This window comes from Embiotoca jacksoni, unplaced genomic scaffold, assembly GCF_022577435.1.
Source record: "Embiotoca jacksoni isolate LCO1_2020_lvr unplaced genomic scaffold, fEmbJac1.0.p SCAF_1, whole genome shotgun sequence".
NCBI lineage: Eukaryota > Metazoa > Chordata > Actinopteri > Embiotocidae > Embiotoca > Embiotoca jacksoni.
Genome location: NW_027185229.1, coordinates 2,953,469 through 2,966,947, shown reverse-complemented (window position 1 = coordinate 2,966,947; position 13,479 = coordinate 2,953,469). Strand labels below are relative to the sequence as shown.

General features: G+C 42.1%; 1 protein-coding gene across 4 annotated transcripts in view; it reads left to right on the top strand.

Moving 5' to 3' along the window:
• The first annotated feature begins 12,551 nt into the window (after positions 1-12,551).
• The window catches only part of LOC138201866 (low-density lipoprotein receptor-related protein 1-like), a 101,506-nt gene continuing 100,578 nt past the window's right edge, over positions 12,552-13,479 (top strand). For all 4 annotated transcript variants that reach the window (XM_069155404.1, XM_069155385.1, XM_069155394.1 and 1 more), the window contains exon 1: positions 12,552-13,203. In XM_069155404.1, the coding sequence (XP_069011505.1) occupies positions 13,107-13,203 (97 nt within the window). In that variant the 5' untranslated portion in view covers positions 12,552-13,106. The remainder of the gene's footprint in view (positions 13,204-13,479) is intronic.

Here is a 13,479-nt window from a genome sequence, read left to right as displayed (position 1 = left end):
ACACCGTACAGCTGCATGGGTCTCTGCTTTCTCTTCACATGTTCTTATCATACTGACCACTTCCATCTGTGTCGTTATAAAGCAATTATGAGCATTTTTCCACTGAATGCTTTAACTTTTCCCTTTAATTGAATCTTGTTTTGCCCAAGAGGAGAGAGGCGTCTCCGTTAACTCCAGACTGCCGATGCTCACGTCACAGAAACCTTCAGGGCAGCTCGAGGTTTGAGGATCATTTCGTGATGTAACATGCTCCTACTTAAAACACATTTTCTTTTGTGGATAAAAAGGTGTAAATGTGCTTGTCAGTTATTAAACTTTTACTGCTACAAAAAAAAAAAAAAAAACTATGTCGAAAGGCAAAGATGAGATGAGTGTCTGTTCACGATGGAACAGGGGTAAAAAAAACAACAACAACAACAACAACTCACCAGTATCACTTCCAAAGCAGTCGTCGGGCAGCAGGCTACATATGACGTTTACAAATCAGCAATCTACCTGAAGTATTTACAGTGTTCTTCAGCGTTGTGGAAATATGGTCCGCTTCTTGTTTGTGTCTTCACTGCCAACTTTGTCATCACATCAGAGGAGTGGATGTTTAGATCAGTGACGTCTGTAATAACAGCATCAAACCGGCTTTATTTCAACCCAAATAGACACGCCCGTCCACCACAGCAAAACGTGAGATGGCGACGCTCGGCGACGTCCAGGCGTGACAGTTACATGTTTTGCTGTCGTCAACCAGCGTGTCTATTACACGCTTTGCAGGTCCTCAGACCAAGTTTAGAGGACTTTTTTTTGCCGTTTTCGGAGGTAATCACAGATTGCCAACTGGGACGACGGGGTTCGAATCCAAGAGTTGATTCTGACTCCCAACAATGTTTTTTTCATTCCCCTAACCCCAACCATGTATCTTTCCTAATGCTCTCGTTTCCCTGTAAGTCACATGGTTGAAACTATGCAGTGGGTTTCATTTTCCTAGAAATCGCTACAGGCCAAAACGTCCACTTCAGTAAAGACGCGTAACTGTCACGCCTAGACGTCGCCAAGCGTAGCCATCTCACGTTTAGCTATAGTGGTCGTGATGCCCGGTTGTTTATTTTCAGTTTTCATCTAAATACACCTGAAAAAATTGGACTTTTAAGTATAATGAGACGGTGACCTGAATTTGGTGTCCAAACCTTTTCCTCCGAGAGTTCTCCGGGTCTGATGCATCGGAGCAGTGATCAAAGTCAACCACGACGCCGGTGAGTTTTCACACAGGACACACACAACCAGACAAACTGCGACTGTTGAGGCCGCAGCGCCGCAAGCTGCCGTCTTGTAAACGGTCTGAAATAAACACGTGCACGATCTAATGATGTGGACCGGCCACGACGTAATGGGTCGAATGCACCGCGGTGCCAACGCTAACGATGTCCCGCTTCCTCTGAAGGTCACAGACGAAGGCTGTTAAACAGCAGACAGACGTACTGTCTGCGAAACTTAAACATTTGCCATGAGAGTGTGAATGAGCCGCGTCCTGAAGTTACCTTTCACATCTGATCCACGGCCGCCTCGTCACCCCTCGACTCCCGCTTCTTATCCACGACGGCTATATTTAGGTGCCTTGTCACTTTCTCGTGTTGCCAGCGATTGGCTCCAAGATGCATCCCGACACAGATGGCAGCTGAAACCTGAGTCCTAAACTGCAGTGACATTCAAAATAAACAGTGCTGCTTATACTACAAAGCGTGAGGGTATCACTGACACTACAAAGCACTTCTACTGCGGCCACAAATTGTAAATCTCGAAAACTGTAAGCTCCATATTGCGTCATGTGTCAATTTATATTTGATTAGTCACTATTTTTTGGGCTAATATTTGGGGCTGAAGCCAAAAATCCCTCCAAGAAAAAAGAGTGAATCACATTTGTGTTTTTTTCCAGCGTGCGAAGCTCAACCTTTGCCACAACCGCAGAGATGACACCAAACAGGACTTTTTAAAGAGCATCTGTTCGATGGATAAACAGAGTCTCAGGCTGCATTTGGACATTTCTACAACTGGTGGGCAGAGCAGACTTCCCTTCAGCGTTGTGTGGATGTTATTCAAATGAGTAAGCTGAGCCGTGTGACCTTGCCAGTCCTTTTCCAGTGTTCTGTGCAGTTTGCTTGTAATTTGCTTCACTCACAAATGCAAATCAACACTTTATAATATGGTAGAGTAATAGTTGTCTATATGGTCCTAGTTTAGGATAAACTAATGCAATCTGTAGTTTTTAAGAAGGTCACACATTCTCGTTTGCAGACTGTCTGAGACATTTCATAAACTAACGTAACGGGTTGCAGAGTTATCAGGATCTGCACGTTCCTGTAGCTTCACCGTCCTCTCTGTGGACAATAAAAACAAAAAAACACCCGTATTTCCCCTGAACTCCAACCGTAATGGCTTCGCGGCGTCGAGTCCAGCAGCCGGTCTTTGTCTGTTCATCCATTTGGGAGCACACCAGTGACATTGTTGCACTCAGCAGAACCTCCATCTGGCACCAGCAGCCACTTTGACGACATGAACATTGTTTGGTCATCAACAGGCTAGTTGCTAAGTAACCCAGCCCCCTCCACCCATAAGTGCTCTAGCCTGCGAATCCATACTTATTACCTCTGGGGTCACCAAGCTGCTTGTGTGTGTGTGTGTGTGTGTGTGTGTGTGTGTGTGTGTGTGTGTGTGTGTGTGTGTGTGTGTGTGTGTGCGCGTGTGTGTGTGTGCGTGCGTGTGTACATACGTGCTTATATGTGTATGTAGGCGTGGGTGTGAGTGGTATGTCGAGGAGAAGAGATTTTTTTTATACTTTATAGTTTATTCTGACTTTGATGTGGGCGTTAACCTTAACATTCAAGTGTTTAGAAAAACAGGATCAAAGGGTCTTTTCAGAGAAATAAATACCACATCTTGTGGAGTTTTGTGTTGATATAATTCCGTTTATTTTAGTTGTTATCGAAAGTAAAATATGAAACTCCATCTTTGCTGATAGAAAACTAGTGATAAACACAACAAAACGACTACCACACATAAAGAAGCTATTTAAGGACAACAGCACATGTTGAGGAAAATCCACCCTTTCCCTGCATTAACCACCAACACACCCAACACCACACACACACACACACACACACACACACACACACACACACACACACACACACACACACAGCATCAATAGAGTGGGGGAGAACCTCAGTCATCAAAGTGGGCTGTTTGGGAGGAAGGGGAGTCTGTGTGTGGAGGAAAGTGGATATGAATGGTGTGGGAGGGTTCGGGGAGTTCATGTGGGAGTGAGTGTCTCGGTCATTGAGACTGTCACTGTGGGGTTCAAGGTCGAAAGGGCTAACAGAGAGACAGCATGTGGAAGTGGGCTGAAAGAGGCTAAACCGGCAAAGGTTCCATTCAGGAAATTTTACGTTATGTGAAAAGGGCAGCAGACGCATGGTAAAAGTAAAAACAAAATCAAATAAAAGTTTTTATCTGAACCGCGCCCGGCTACATTTAACACCTGCTTTAAATCAGAAAACACTTTCATTTCGACGCAATCTCCGCAAACAACTTTAAACTTTAAGATATAGTCCATCCATCCACCGACCAGGCGGGCAGATGAAAAAACAAACAAATCACAGTTTTGCTTTGGCATTTGCATGTCGGGTTGGTGTCAGGAATTAGTGTCATGAATTTCAAAATAAACTATCTTTCAGGATAATGAACATATAGTACACAGTAAAAAAATAAAAAAAAAAAAGGAAAAGAAGGGCATTAAAAGTAGCTCAAGATTTACACTAAGTGCAGTTTTAATTAGGACCTTGACGTAATGAATTACACGTGTGCACTCCGACTCTCGCTTCTTCTCCAAATGTTTTTGGCTCGACTTATATCGCCGTTGTAGTGAAATAAGAAGCAATAAAATGATGCGTGTTCAGAAGCTCAGACAGACAAATGCATGCATGTGTGCTGACTTCACGTGAGAATAGTTACTTCACACGTCTGCAGAACAGACCACACACACACACACACACACACACACACACACACACACACACACACACACACACACACACACACACACACACACCACACACACACACACACACACACACACACACACACACACACACACACACCCACACAGTCATCAGACAATCAGTCAAGCATTCCCTGCGGCTGGAATGTGTTGTGGAGGGAGAGTGTGAGAGAGGAAGTTTTGGTGAGGTGGGCGGGGGAGGGAGGGGAGGGGGAGGGAGGGTGCTGCTGCAGGGAAAGGTGGACAAAAAGCAAATACATGTCAGTAGTGTGTGCACATTGGTATACCTTTTCTATTTTAAATGTTAATATATGTACATACAGTGCAGACGTATGTTTGTGTGTGAGAATCTCATTTTAATGCTCAGTTTAAAGGTGCTTTGTGTTTCAGACATTTCCGAGTCGCCTCTGCAATTATTCTTAGTTTCTAAACAGCACATTAAGAAAACTTGTAGAGCTCGAGAGCTACTTCGACAAAATGAAAGTGTGCCAGAGCTCCTGTGTTCAGTAACATTTATTCACATAGCCGAGCTCCACCCAAACCAGCTGAATCAGCTTCTTATATGTGAACAATAACAAATTGACACTCTTCACACATTTTGTTTTACAACAGCTTAAATTCAACAGCATGGGATTTTTTTTTTTGTATGCAGATTTTTACTTTTTCAAAACAAATTTTTTTCTAGAAACCATTTTAACAGATGTTCCCTAAATGTCAACTGCAGTGCAGCTCCGGTGTGGCCCATGTGAACGGGTCTAAAATGAATAAAATATAAAGGATAGAAAAAGAAAGGATGTAAAAGAGTACATTTTCATGTTACTGAATTCAAGCCAGATTCATGAAGCTTCTGTTTATGTGTGAATTAATTCTGTAAACGTTTTACCTCAAAAACAAATTAAAGAATTCGTCTTCCTCAACTTCAACATGTTTATTTCCACAAGTCATCCGCTGTTGTTTGATCGGTGAATGTCAACGTTTAACAGCAACCATCCCTGCAGGAGATTAACAGGTCGTGACAGAGTAACTATGTGTTGATAAAAGCCGTAAAAATCCTGTCTCCAACCTCAAGTCTAAAACAACACGACTATTCCTCACAGGTTCTGCACAACCTGTTGGGAAAAACACTTTTATTTGTTTCTCCTTTTAAACTTTACGCCGTTTGGTTTTCGTTTCTTGGTGTAAATCAGTTTTGAAGAATTTTTTTTTTTTTTTGGAGTGGGTTATTAACCGGGGTCCCAGCTGGAAGTAATCTGAGCAACAGATTGAAGTGTAAAGAGGCAGAGAGGGAGGCCCGGTGATGGAGTGGGAGGAAAGGGGAGACGGGGGATGAGGGCCGGGGGGAGGGGGGGGGAGCGGATGGGGGAAGGGCTGTTTGTGCATGCCTCAAATTCCTTAGGTGTTATCAGCGTTGCCCGCTCCATAATTGTTCCTTTCGAGGAAGGGAGGAAAAAATACCCAAGACTGTACAGCATCGTAAAACTTCCTCTGCTGGGTTAGAAAAAGTTAACGACTGGTCAAGATCTTTGGATTCCAGTCTCGACTTTTAACTTTGCTAATCTTAGATCACTAAACAGAGACGGGTGAGTCGGTTTTTTGGTGTTTTTTTTTTACTTAATGCTTTGCAGGCAATTGAAATGAAAAAAAAAAAAACAAACACACAAAAGCAGTTTAAAGCTAATTGCATTTTGATTTCCTGTTTCAAAGTCATTTAAAAGTTCATATTTCTGTTTTCAACGCCTCATTTTCTGTGCTTTCTTATTAATCGAGCTTTGGAAATCTACTTATATTTGTCAAATTAAAAGCCCCTGGCTCATAAAGATATGTCCCTCCTCCTCCCTCCCGCACAACCAGGACCCCCACACACATTTTGATAATGCAATTTAGTCAAACAGCTTTAAAAGGCTTTCGTTTTGTGTGTGTGTGTAGATGAATAAATGATAAAGGGATTACTTAAAATATAATTTTTTTTTCTCAAAATGGCTGCAGTACTTGATACTTGATACTGTCTTCGTGCTGGAGGGAGACACTGCATTGGTTGGACAGACACACACACACACACACACACACACACACACACACACACACACACACACACACACACAGAGGCCGTGATTCTGGGAACTTTGATTGATGAGGTAATCCATCTGGCGCGGGAGCAGGAGGTGGAGGGGGGGGGGGGGCACCAGCGAAGGGGGGAAGAAGAAGAGTGATGATGTAAGTCCAAATCATGATAAGTTCAGAGGTTTGATGTAAGCCTGCAGGCAGCTCTGTGTGTGTTTATGAAGTAAAGTTTAATCTCTGGTGATTAAGAAAAACACCAGATGTAGATATGAAATCTTCTAAATCAGGCCATATTTTATGAGTAGAAAAAAAAAGTGAGAATGAACACGGACCTCCCTCTCCGTTCTGCCCTTCAACCTGGCTTCCATCACAGCTGCAGTAAACTGGGCGGAGGTGCATCATTGGGCCTCAGCTCCTCTCGGATGAAAGAGTGACGCATGAAATACTCACTCCAGTCGTGACACAGACCAGATGAATGGTGTTTTCACTTACTCCAACAATAAAAGCTGCTCTGGAAAGAGGCTGAGGTTCAGTTCTCGGATGGTTTGGAGCGATGGCTCTCCATCCGGTGACGTAAAAATCAATCTGGAATAACTCAGTCAGCGTCGGTTTTATCAGATAGATTTGTCGGCAGAGGAGGAGAAGAGATGCTTTACCGCTGCATTATGTTGACACTGGTTTCTTTAATATTTAATGTCTTGTTGCTTGATATTTTTTTTGGTTTTATTTGAAATAGAAATGTTATAATGCATATTTATCCCTTTTTTAAAAAAATAAAAAAAAAACATTATTTTCCTTTAATATCAGTATAATTTGAAGGTTTTTCTAAGTCGAGGCTATGACGACTTTACTTGATGTTGCAGTGATGATGGTGCAAATCGATATGCAGCAGCAACAGATGGAAAAGAAAATTACCCCGAGAGATGAATGAGGCATTAATGCAGCGCAAAATGTCATTATAATGAAGGATGTGAGTATTTACAGTGTGAGTGAGTCACTCGTCTAATGGCTGCAGGGTCAAATATCAGCCATCAGAGAGTTGATCTCTGTGATCTCTCCCCTCTTTATCGCTCCCTCTCATACATCTTTACATACTGCACATATACATGAGCACTTAACCTGAGGAGGAAGAGCAAACTCCATCCTGGAAATGGATCCAAGTCAGACATGAGACGGACAAACAACCGATGGACATCAACAACGCTTTTATTCTGAGAGGGTACGGAGGATTGTGACATCAATTTATTACAAAAAAAAAAAACTGTCAACATTAATAAGTTTAATAACATTTACATGTTAATTGATACAGAAATTGTCCTTTTCTTTGTTTTTTTTCTTTCAATCTTTATACACATTTTGTGAAGCAAAAAGATTCTGCTTTTAAAAAGTTGTAATCCAGAAACACCGATTTAGTTCAAACGAAAGTGATGATTTTAGGAGCTCTGGACTCAGATTATCTGTCATCTGTGTTCGGCCTCCATCTGCTGGTCGATGGTGATAAACATCGTCTCAAAATGTCTGGAAAAACCAGGAACAGCTCAACACTGTGTGCCATGTCTTCACACAGTCCAGCAATGCTCATCAGTGGTGCGTCAGTTAAATTATGGGATTTTTCCTGCTTAGATTTGTTTGATTTGATGAATTTTTGGATATCTGGATTGGTACACAAAAAAAAATTATAAGAAAAATAAGTGAAATTAAGAAAAAAAAAAATGAACAGAATAACCCCTTCCATTAATCTTTTTAAAATCAATAATTATTTATTAACTGTAACACAAAAAGGTAATCCACTAAGGGAATAACACGAAGACAATAAGAGCAGTCAATACATTTCCAGGTTGTGTGAGTTGGTGTTAATACGCCGGTGGTGTTATGGGGCGTTATGATTGTGGAAATGCAAAGAAAACTAAACTAAGATGGAAAGATAGATGGGATCAAGTTTGTGAGAGATGAATGCGAGATGACCAAACTGACTGAGAAGTGATCTGAGGAGGTTTTTCCAGTCTGTGATGTGTTTGGTGTTCCCTGAACGTGAGGACAGTTTTCTTGCCGATAGTTGGCGCCCCTTCGATTAATCCAGTAACCTGCTGTGGGTGTCACCATGGACACAATTAGATTAATCACACTTTGTTCATTTCAAAGTACAACAACAACAACAAAAAAAGAGGTTTTTAAAGCTCAGAAAGGACAAATCACCACAACAACTCAACTCAAACCTTAAAGTTATGGATTTATAGCAACACAAACAACAAGAAATGGAAACACTTTGATCCTAAATTGAAGATCACAGAAGAGTTCAGAACAAACCGGAACAATCAGTGAAAAAAACTAAAGTTGGCATTGAATCGTCCAGATGCAGGTTATTTACTCTCTCTCTCTCTCTCTCTCTGTCTGTCTTTGATGTCTCTCCTCTTTCATCTGAGCTCAAAATACTGACAGTGTGTGGAATCTGTTTGATGCTCAGCTGGAAAATATGCAGAAAGCGTTGAAACATGGCGGCCTTGTGTTCAGCTAAATAACCATTCAGCAATGTAAGATTTTGAATCAGTACATAGAAGTTGATGAAACAGCGCCATCTTTAGGTAGAAACCATTAAACCCCAGAGAGATGCAAAACAAGGCGTGTGTGTCACACATGTTCATGCCTGTGGTTTGTATGTGTGTTTGTGTTTGATGAAGAAGTTTATGAAGACTTCGTGTTTTGATTTGTGCATTTATTTTGAAAGTCATTCCATGCTCTGTTTACTACGTGTCTGTTTCCAGTTAAATCAGGATTGAGCAACAGGATTCAGTAAACCAGGACATTTTTGGGCTGAAACTCAACGTTTGATTGGTCGCTAATTGGTACTGTCCCACTGTTGCTATGCAGCAAACATTAAATAAAACATCTCGCCAAAACACTTCAAGGCATTTAAAAAAAGACAAAAAAAAAACACGAAAGGAAAGATTGAAGTTTCTGATTAAAAACTCACAAACAAATGTTGTTCAAAGCATCATTTTTTTTTTTTTTTTTTTTTAATCAAAAAGGCAGCATCCTTTCAAGCTTCCTGCAAAGTACGAGATAGATAAATATAATGGCTCTAAAATCAAGAGGAGATTGAGGTTCCTAAAAAACAGCTCTGTGCTGGATGTGGTGTACGCTCGAGCTGATTTTGTGCTTTGCCTTTTATTTTATTTTATAAGAAACAGGTCTGAAAATGGCTGATGAAACGGAAAAGAACACTCAAGGCCGTAAGTCACTTCGGTAAGATTTTTGAATACAGGCTGTTTTTCTTTTTTCTTTTTCGACACAATGGACCTATTGTTCCTCGTATTTGGAAAATATTGTCAGTGTAGACCCACTAGGTGTCAGTGCTGCACAGCATTTCAAACACACCCTGAACTGGTACATCAACAATGAGGAGAGCAAATTATATATATATATATATATATATTAAAAAAAAGCTGTCAAATGTGTTTCTGTCTGAGCATACAAGACAAAGTGAACTGCTGAACTCAGTCTGAAAAGAGTGTCACGCAACTCGAAGTCAAACTTGAATAGATGAAATTTCAGATTTAATGTGGAAAAAAATCCTAAAAGATTCTTCCAACATGACGTTGACTCCGTCAGCTGGTGACTTCACTCGGACTCGAGCCTCGAATGACGTCTTGTTCCTCTCGAAAGAGGAAGACTGTCCAACGTTTCGGGGCAGAAATTCAGGTTATTGTTTCAAAAGATGAACCTGTGCAAGACTTCAATGATGAGAAGTTAACGAGAGGATTGTTTTTAGAGTTGAGAGGGATCGAGAGGAAAGAAAGTGCTGGCTGCATGTGAGCTCGCATCATCTTCTGTTTTATGAAAATGAACAGATGCCTGCTGGATGTGACTTTTATCACTGAGTGGCTTTTGCTTTGTTTTGTTTGGACATAATCGTATTTTTGGTTTAATTGCACGACACGTTTTTTAAGAATCGGTTTGAAAAAAAAATAAATACAAATTTAATGAAAACATGTACAATATGAATTATTCCCATTTCTTTTCTTCTTCTTTTTTTTTTTTTTAACTCAAGTGAAAAGACACTTCGGTAACTTGGAAGTCAAAACTTGAGCTTGAGATGTTAAGACAAACAAGTCAAAACCATTATCATAAAAATGTTCTGTCTTTCAGGCAGATAGTTTGTGGCTTGGACAGGACGATAAGTGTCTCCTGTCTGTGACTTCATCTGAGTTTTTGTCCTTGATCTTGGCCTTTTCTTCCCAGGTATATTTGCTAAGAATTTTATCGTGGAGTCAGGAGAGCTCTTACTGTTCGTGTCTTTACATATTTTAAAGATGAATTGAAACAGCTGACATACAAAAATCCCCCTCTGCCTCACATGCAAACAAAACATTCAAGTGTGAGGACGAAGTTTTGCTGCAGTTTTTGACCTTCAGTCACCTCCACACTTCTACTGAGACACGGTTTAGATTTTAACTGCAAGATATAGAAATGTTCACCTTCCAGAGTCACAATGTGATGTGTGCTATTATATCAAGTGTCTCTTAAAATCATCAGATGATCTTTCACAACAATAGGTCAGACTTTTTCTTTGGCAGACTCGCTTCAGTCTGTAATGATGAAAGGAAATATGTGTTTCGGAGGTTTTTTTGTCACTTTGATTTGATCAAATTGACCAAAAACTGCTTGAGATTCAACTTGTGACCTTCCAGCTTCTTCTTTGTTTCACTCTGGCGACTCCACTGGACTGAAGTTCATCACTTCCTGAACTGAGCTTTTATCAGGATCTAGCAGTTTGTACAAGGTGGATATAAAATGTGCAGACTCCTGCTGGAAACAGCACTGCAGCATCAGTGGTGGCAGCCTTGAACAGCTGGACGAGCTTCTTAGCCCATCGGAGGGTTAACTTAGGACAAAGCCATCTTTTGGCTTTCAGTTTTGGTCAGAGGTACAGTAAAGGTTCCTGTGCTCGTTGCTTGTTGCTGTGCCGTCCTGCAGGTTGGCCGAGGTGCCGGCACAGATGAGGGTTTGCTCTGGGAGGTATAGTGTAATCCTCTTACATACAGTATTACATTCTCCTCCATCCTCCTCAGGACAAGAAAAGCAGCTGAGGCTACCAGCTTCTTCGGAAGTACGGACACTTTTCTTGTGTCCCCTCTTTTTTTCTTTTAAACCATCAGACTTACAAGTAATTTACTGATTAAAAAAAGGTATATTCACTCCACTGTGGTAGCCTATTTCTAATGATCTGCAGAGGCACATTTGAATTTTTGTATTTGATCAATCCATAATTTCTATTTTCTATCCTTTCTTGTTGTTGTACCAGAGAGAAGCCGTCTCCACTCCTCCTGAAAGCAGAAAACTGGCATCAGGTACGACCACGGAAACCACTGAGCAGTAACGGCATCAGATTTATAAGGGTCACATTTGTCTGCAAAGAAGTTCACGTCCCATTTCAAGGATCACCTCCTCCAAAGTCTCCATTTTAAGAATGCATGCATCCTAATGGATAAGTGTCATTGAATGGAAACGCCCCCAGTCCTGTGAAGGCGGCATCGAGGGGGGGGGGGGGTTAATGGATTCAGATTGCTGAGTCTCATAAATCATTTAAGTTGGACTCATCCACCACAACCGACAATATTACTGTGGAAAATGGAATTGTTACGGATATAAATATAATGCTCTCTGAATCAAGTATGCACTTTTTACTTTTCATTTGAAATGACGTTTGATTCACCCATTTTGTAAAGTTAAATTTATTTTGAGAACTTCTCCCCTGAAGGCAACACACTTTTATCGCCATGTTTAAGATGCAGATGTCACTTAGAGTAAGTTAAGTTTTTCCTCCTGCGGTGCATTTTATTCTCATCACATAGAAATATAGATTTGATCTAATTAGAAATGGATTAGTTTCTAATTATTTTCAGGAAACCCTGTTGACCGATCAGAGGAACAGCTTTAACATTTGATAACGTTTGTAAAGGGCTTTAATTATCACCCTTTCTCTTCTGTCTGATTGCATACTGATTGCTTAGTCACTTTCTAACCACTTTCAAGGCTCTGGAGGTCCTTTATACAAAGAACTTTAACATCCTACAGAGGTTAATTATTCATTTTGGGGTTTTAATTCAATAATATATAATATGAGGACTGGATGGACTGGTCAGTTTCTTAATTTAATTATACAATATTTGGTGATCATTCAGTGAGGAAAATTATAATCATTATTTAAATTAGCACAAAAAAAAAACCCCAAAGTACTTTAAAGTAATGGAAGCAGGGATGTAATTAGTAAATGCATTAAATCAGTGGGACAGACTCCAGAAGGACTGCCGGTGAGTTTACACGGGGTTGGTGGAGGTGGGTGGCGGGGTGTCGGGGGCCGGGGGGGGGGGGGGAGGAGGAGGAGGAGGAGGGCCAGCTGAGCCGCTGATGCTGCGACGTCACTCCCGTCAGACCGCTGACTGACGGAGCTCCAGGCTTCACGCTCAATCTGTGGCCGGCAGCAGCAGCAGCGGTGCGGCGGAGGAGAGCAACATTTGATCGGCGTCTTCATTTCCCCCCCCCTCCCCTCCTCCTCCTCTCCTCCTCCTCCTCCGCGGCTGCCTTCCTCACCGGGGCAGGGAGAACAAAAGACGGACAGCTGCATGATCACAGGCGCCACTTCCCCTTCATCTCCGACTACAAGCCCGGCTAGCTTGGATGCTCCGTTCAGCCTGCTAGCCTTTGTGGCAGGGCTGTCCATGCATCTGAGGAGCCCCTGAGCATCCCGGGCTGGGAGAAGCCGCAGATCTTTTTTTGCAATTTTTTTTTTTGTTGCCTTGACAGTCTGCAAAAAATAGTCTCGGAGTGGGCAGACAGCGGCAGCCTTGTCAGCCCTCGTTGCGCAGCCAGAAAGCGGATTTCCAGCGAGGAGCATCTCCGCCCGGGCTGCTGTACGCGGCGTCGCCTGCCTGCAGCCTGCAGCCTGACAGGACCGCGAAGCGATTGATGACTAATAATCTCCCCAGATAGGCTTTCTATCATGTTGCGCATCACGGCCAGCACGTTGGCAGCCGGATTGCTTTTCTTGGGATTCCTTCACAGTTTGGAAGTAATCGCTCCGGCCAGGGCTATTGATGGTAAGCAGAGCCGATTCAAGCACAACTACTGTCCTAAATGTAGTCCGTGAGTGTGTGTGTGCATGCTGATTACCACAGGGTCCATTGTGTGTGTGTGTGTGTGTGTGTGTGCGTTGAGAGTAGACTGTACCCCGGAGTGGAAGCAACGTGGAGGGGGATGAAACCTTTTGTTTTCTGTCTCCCACTGAATCATGTGAATATTGCAGTGACACAGCAGCGATCGCACATTTTCTTTACCCCCCCCCCCCCCCCCCCCCACACACACACACAGTGCGC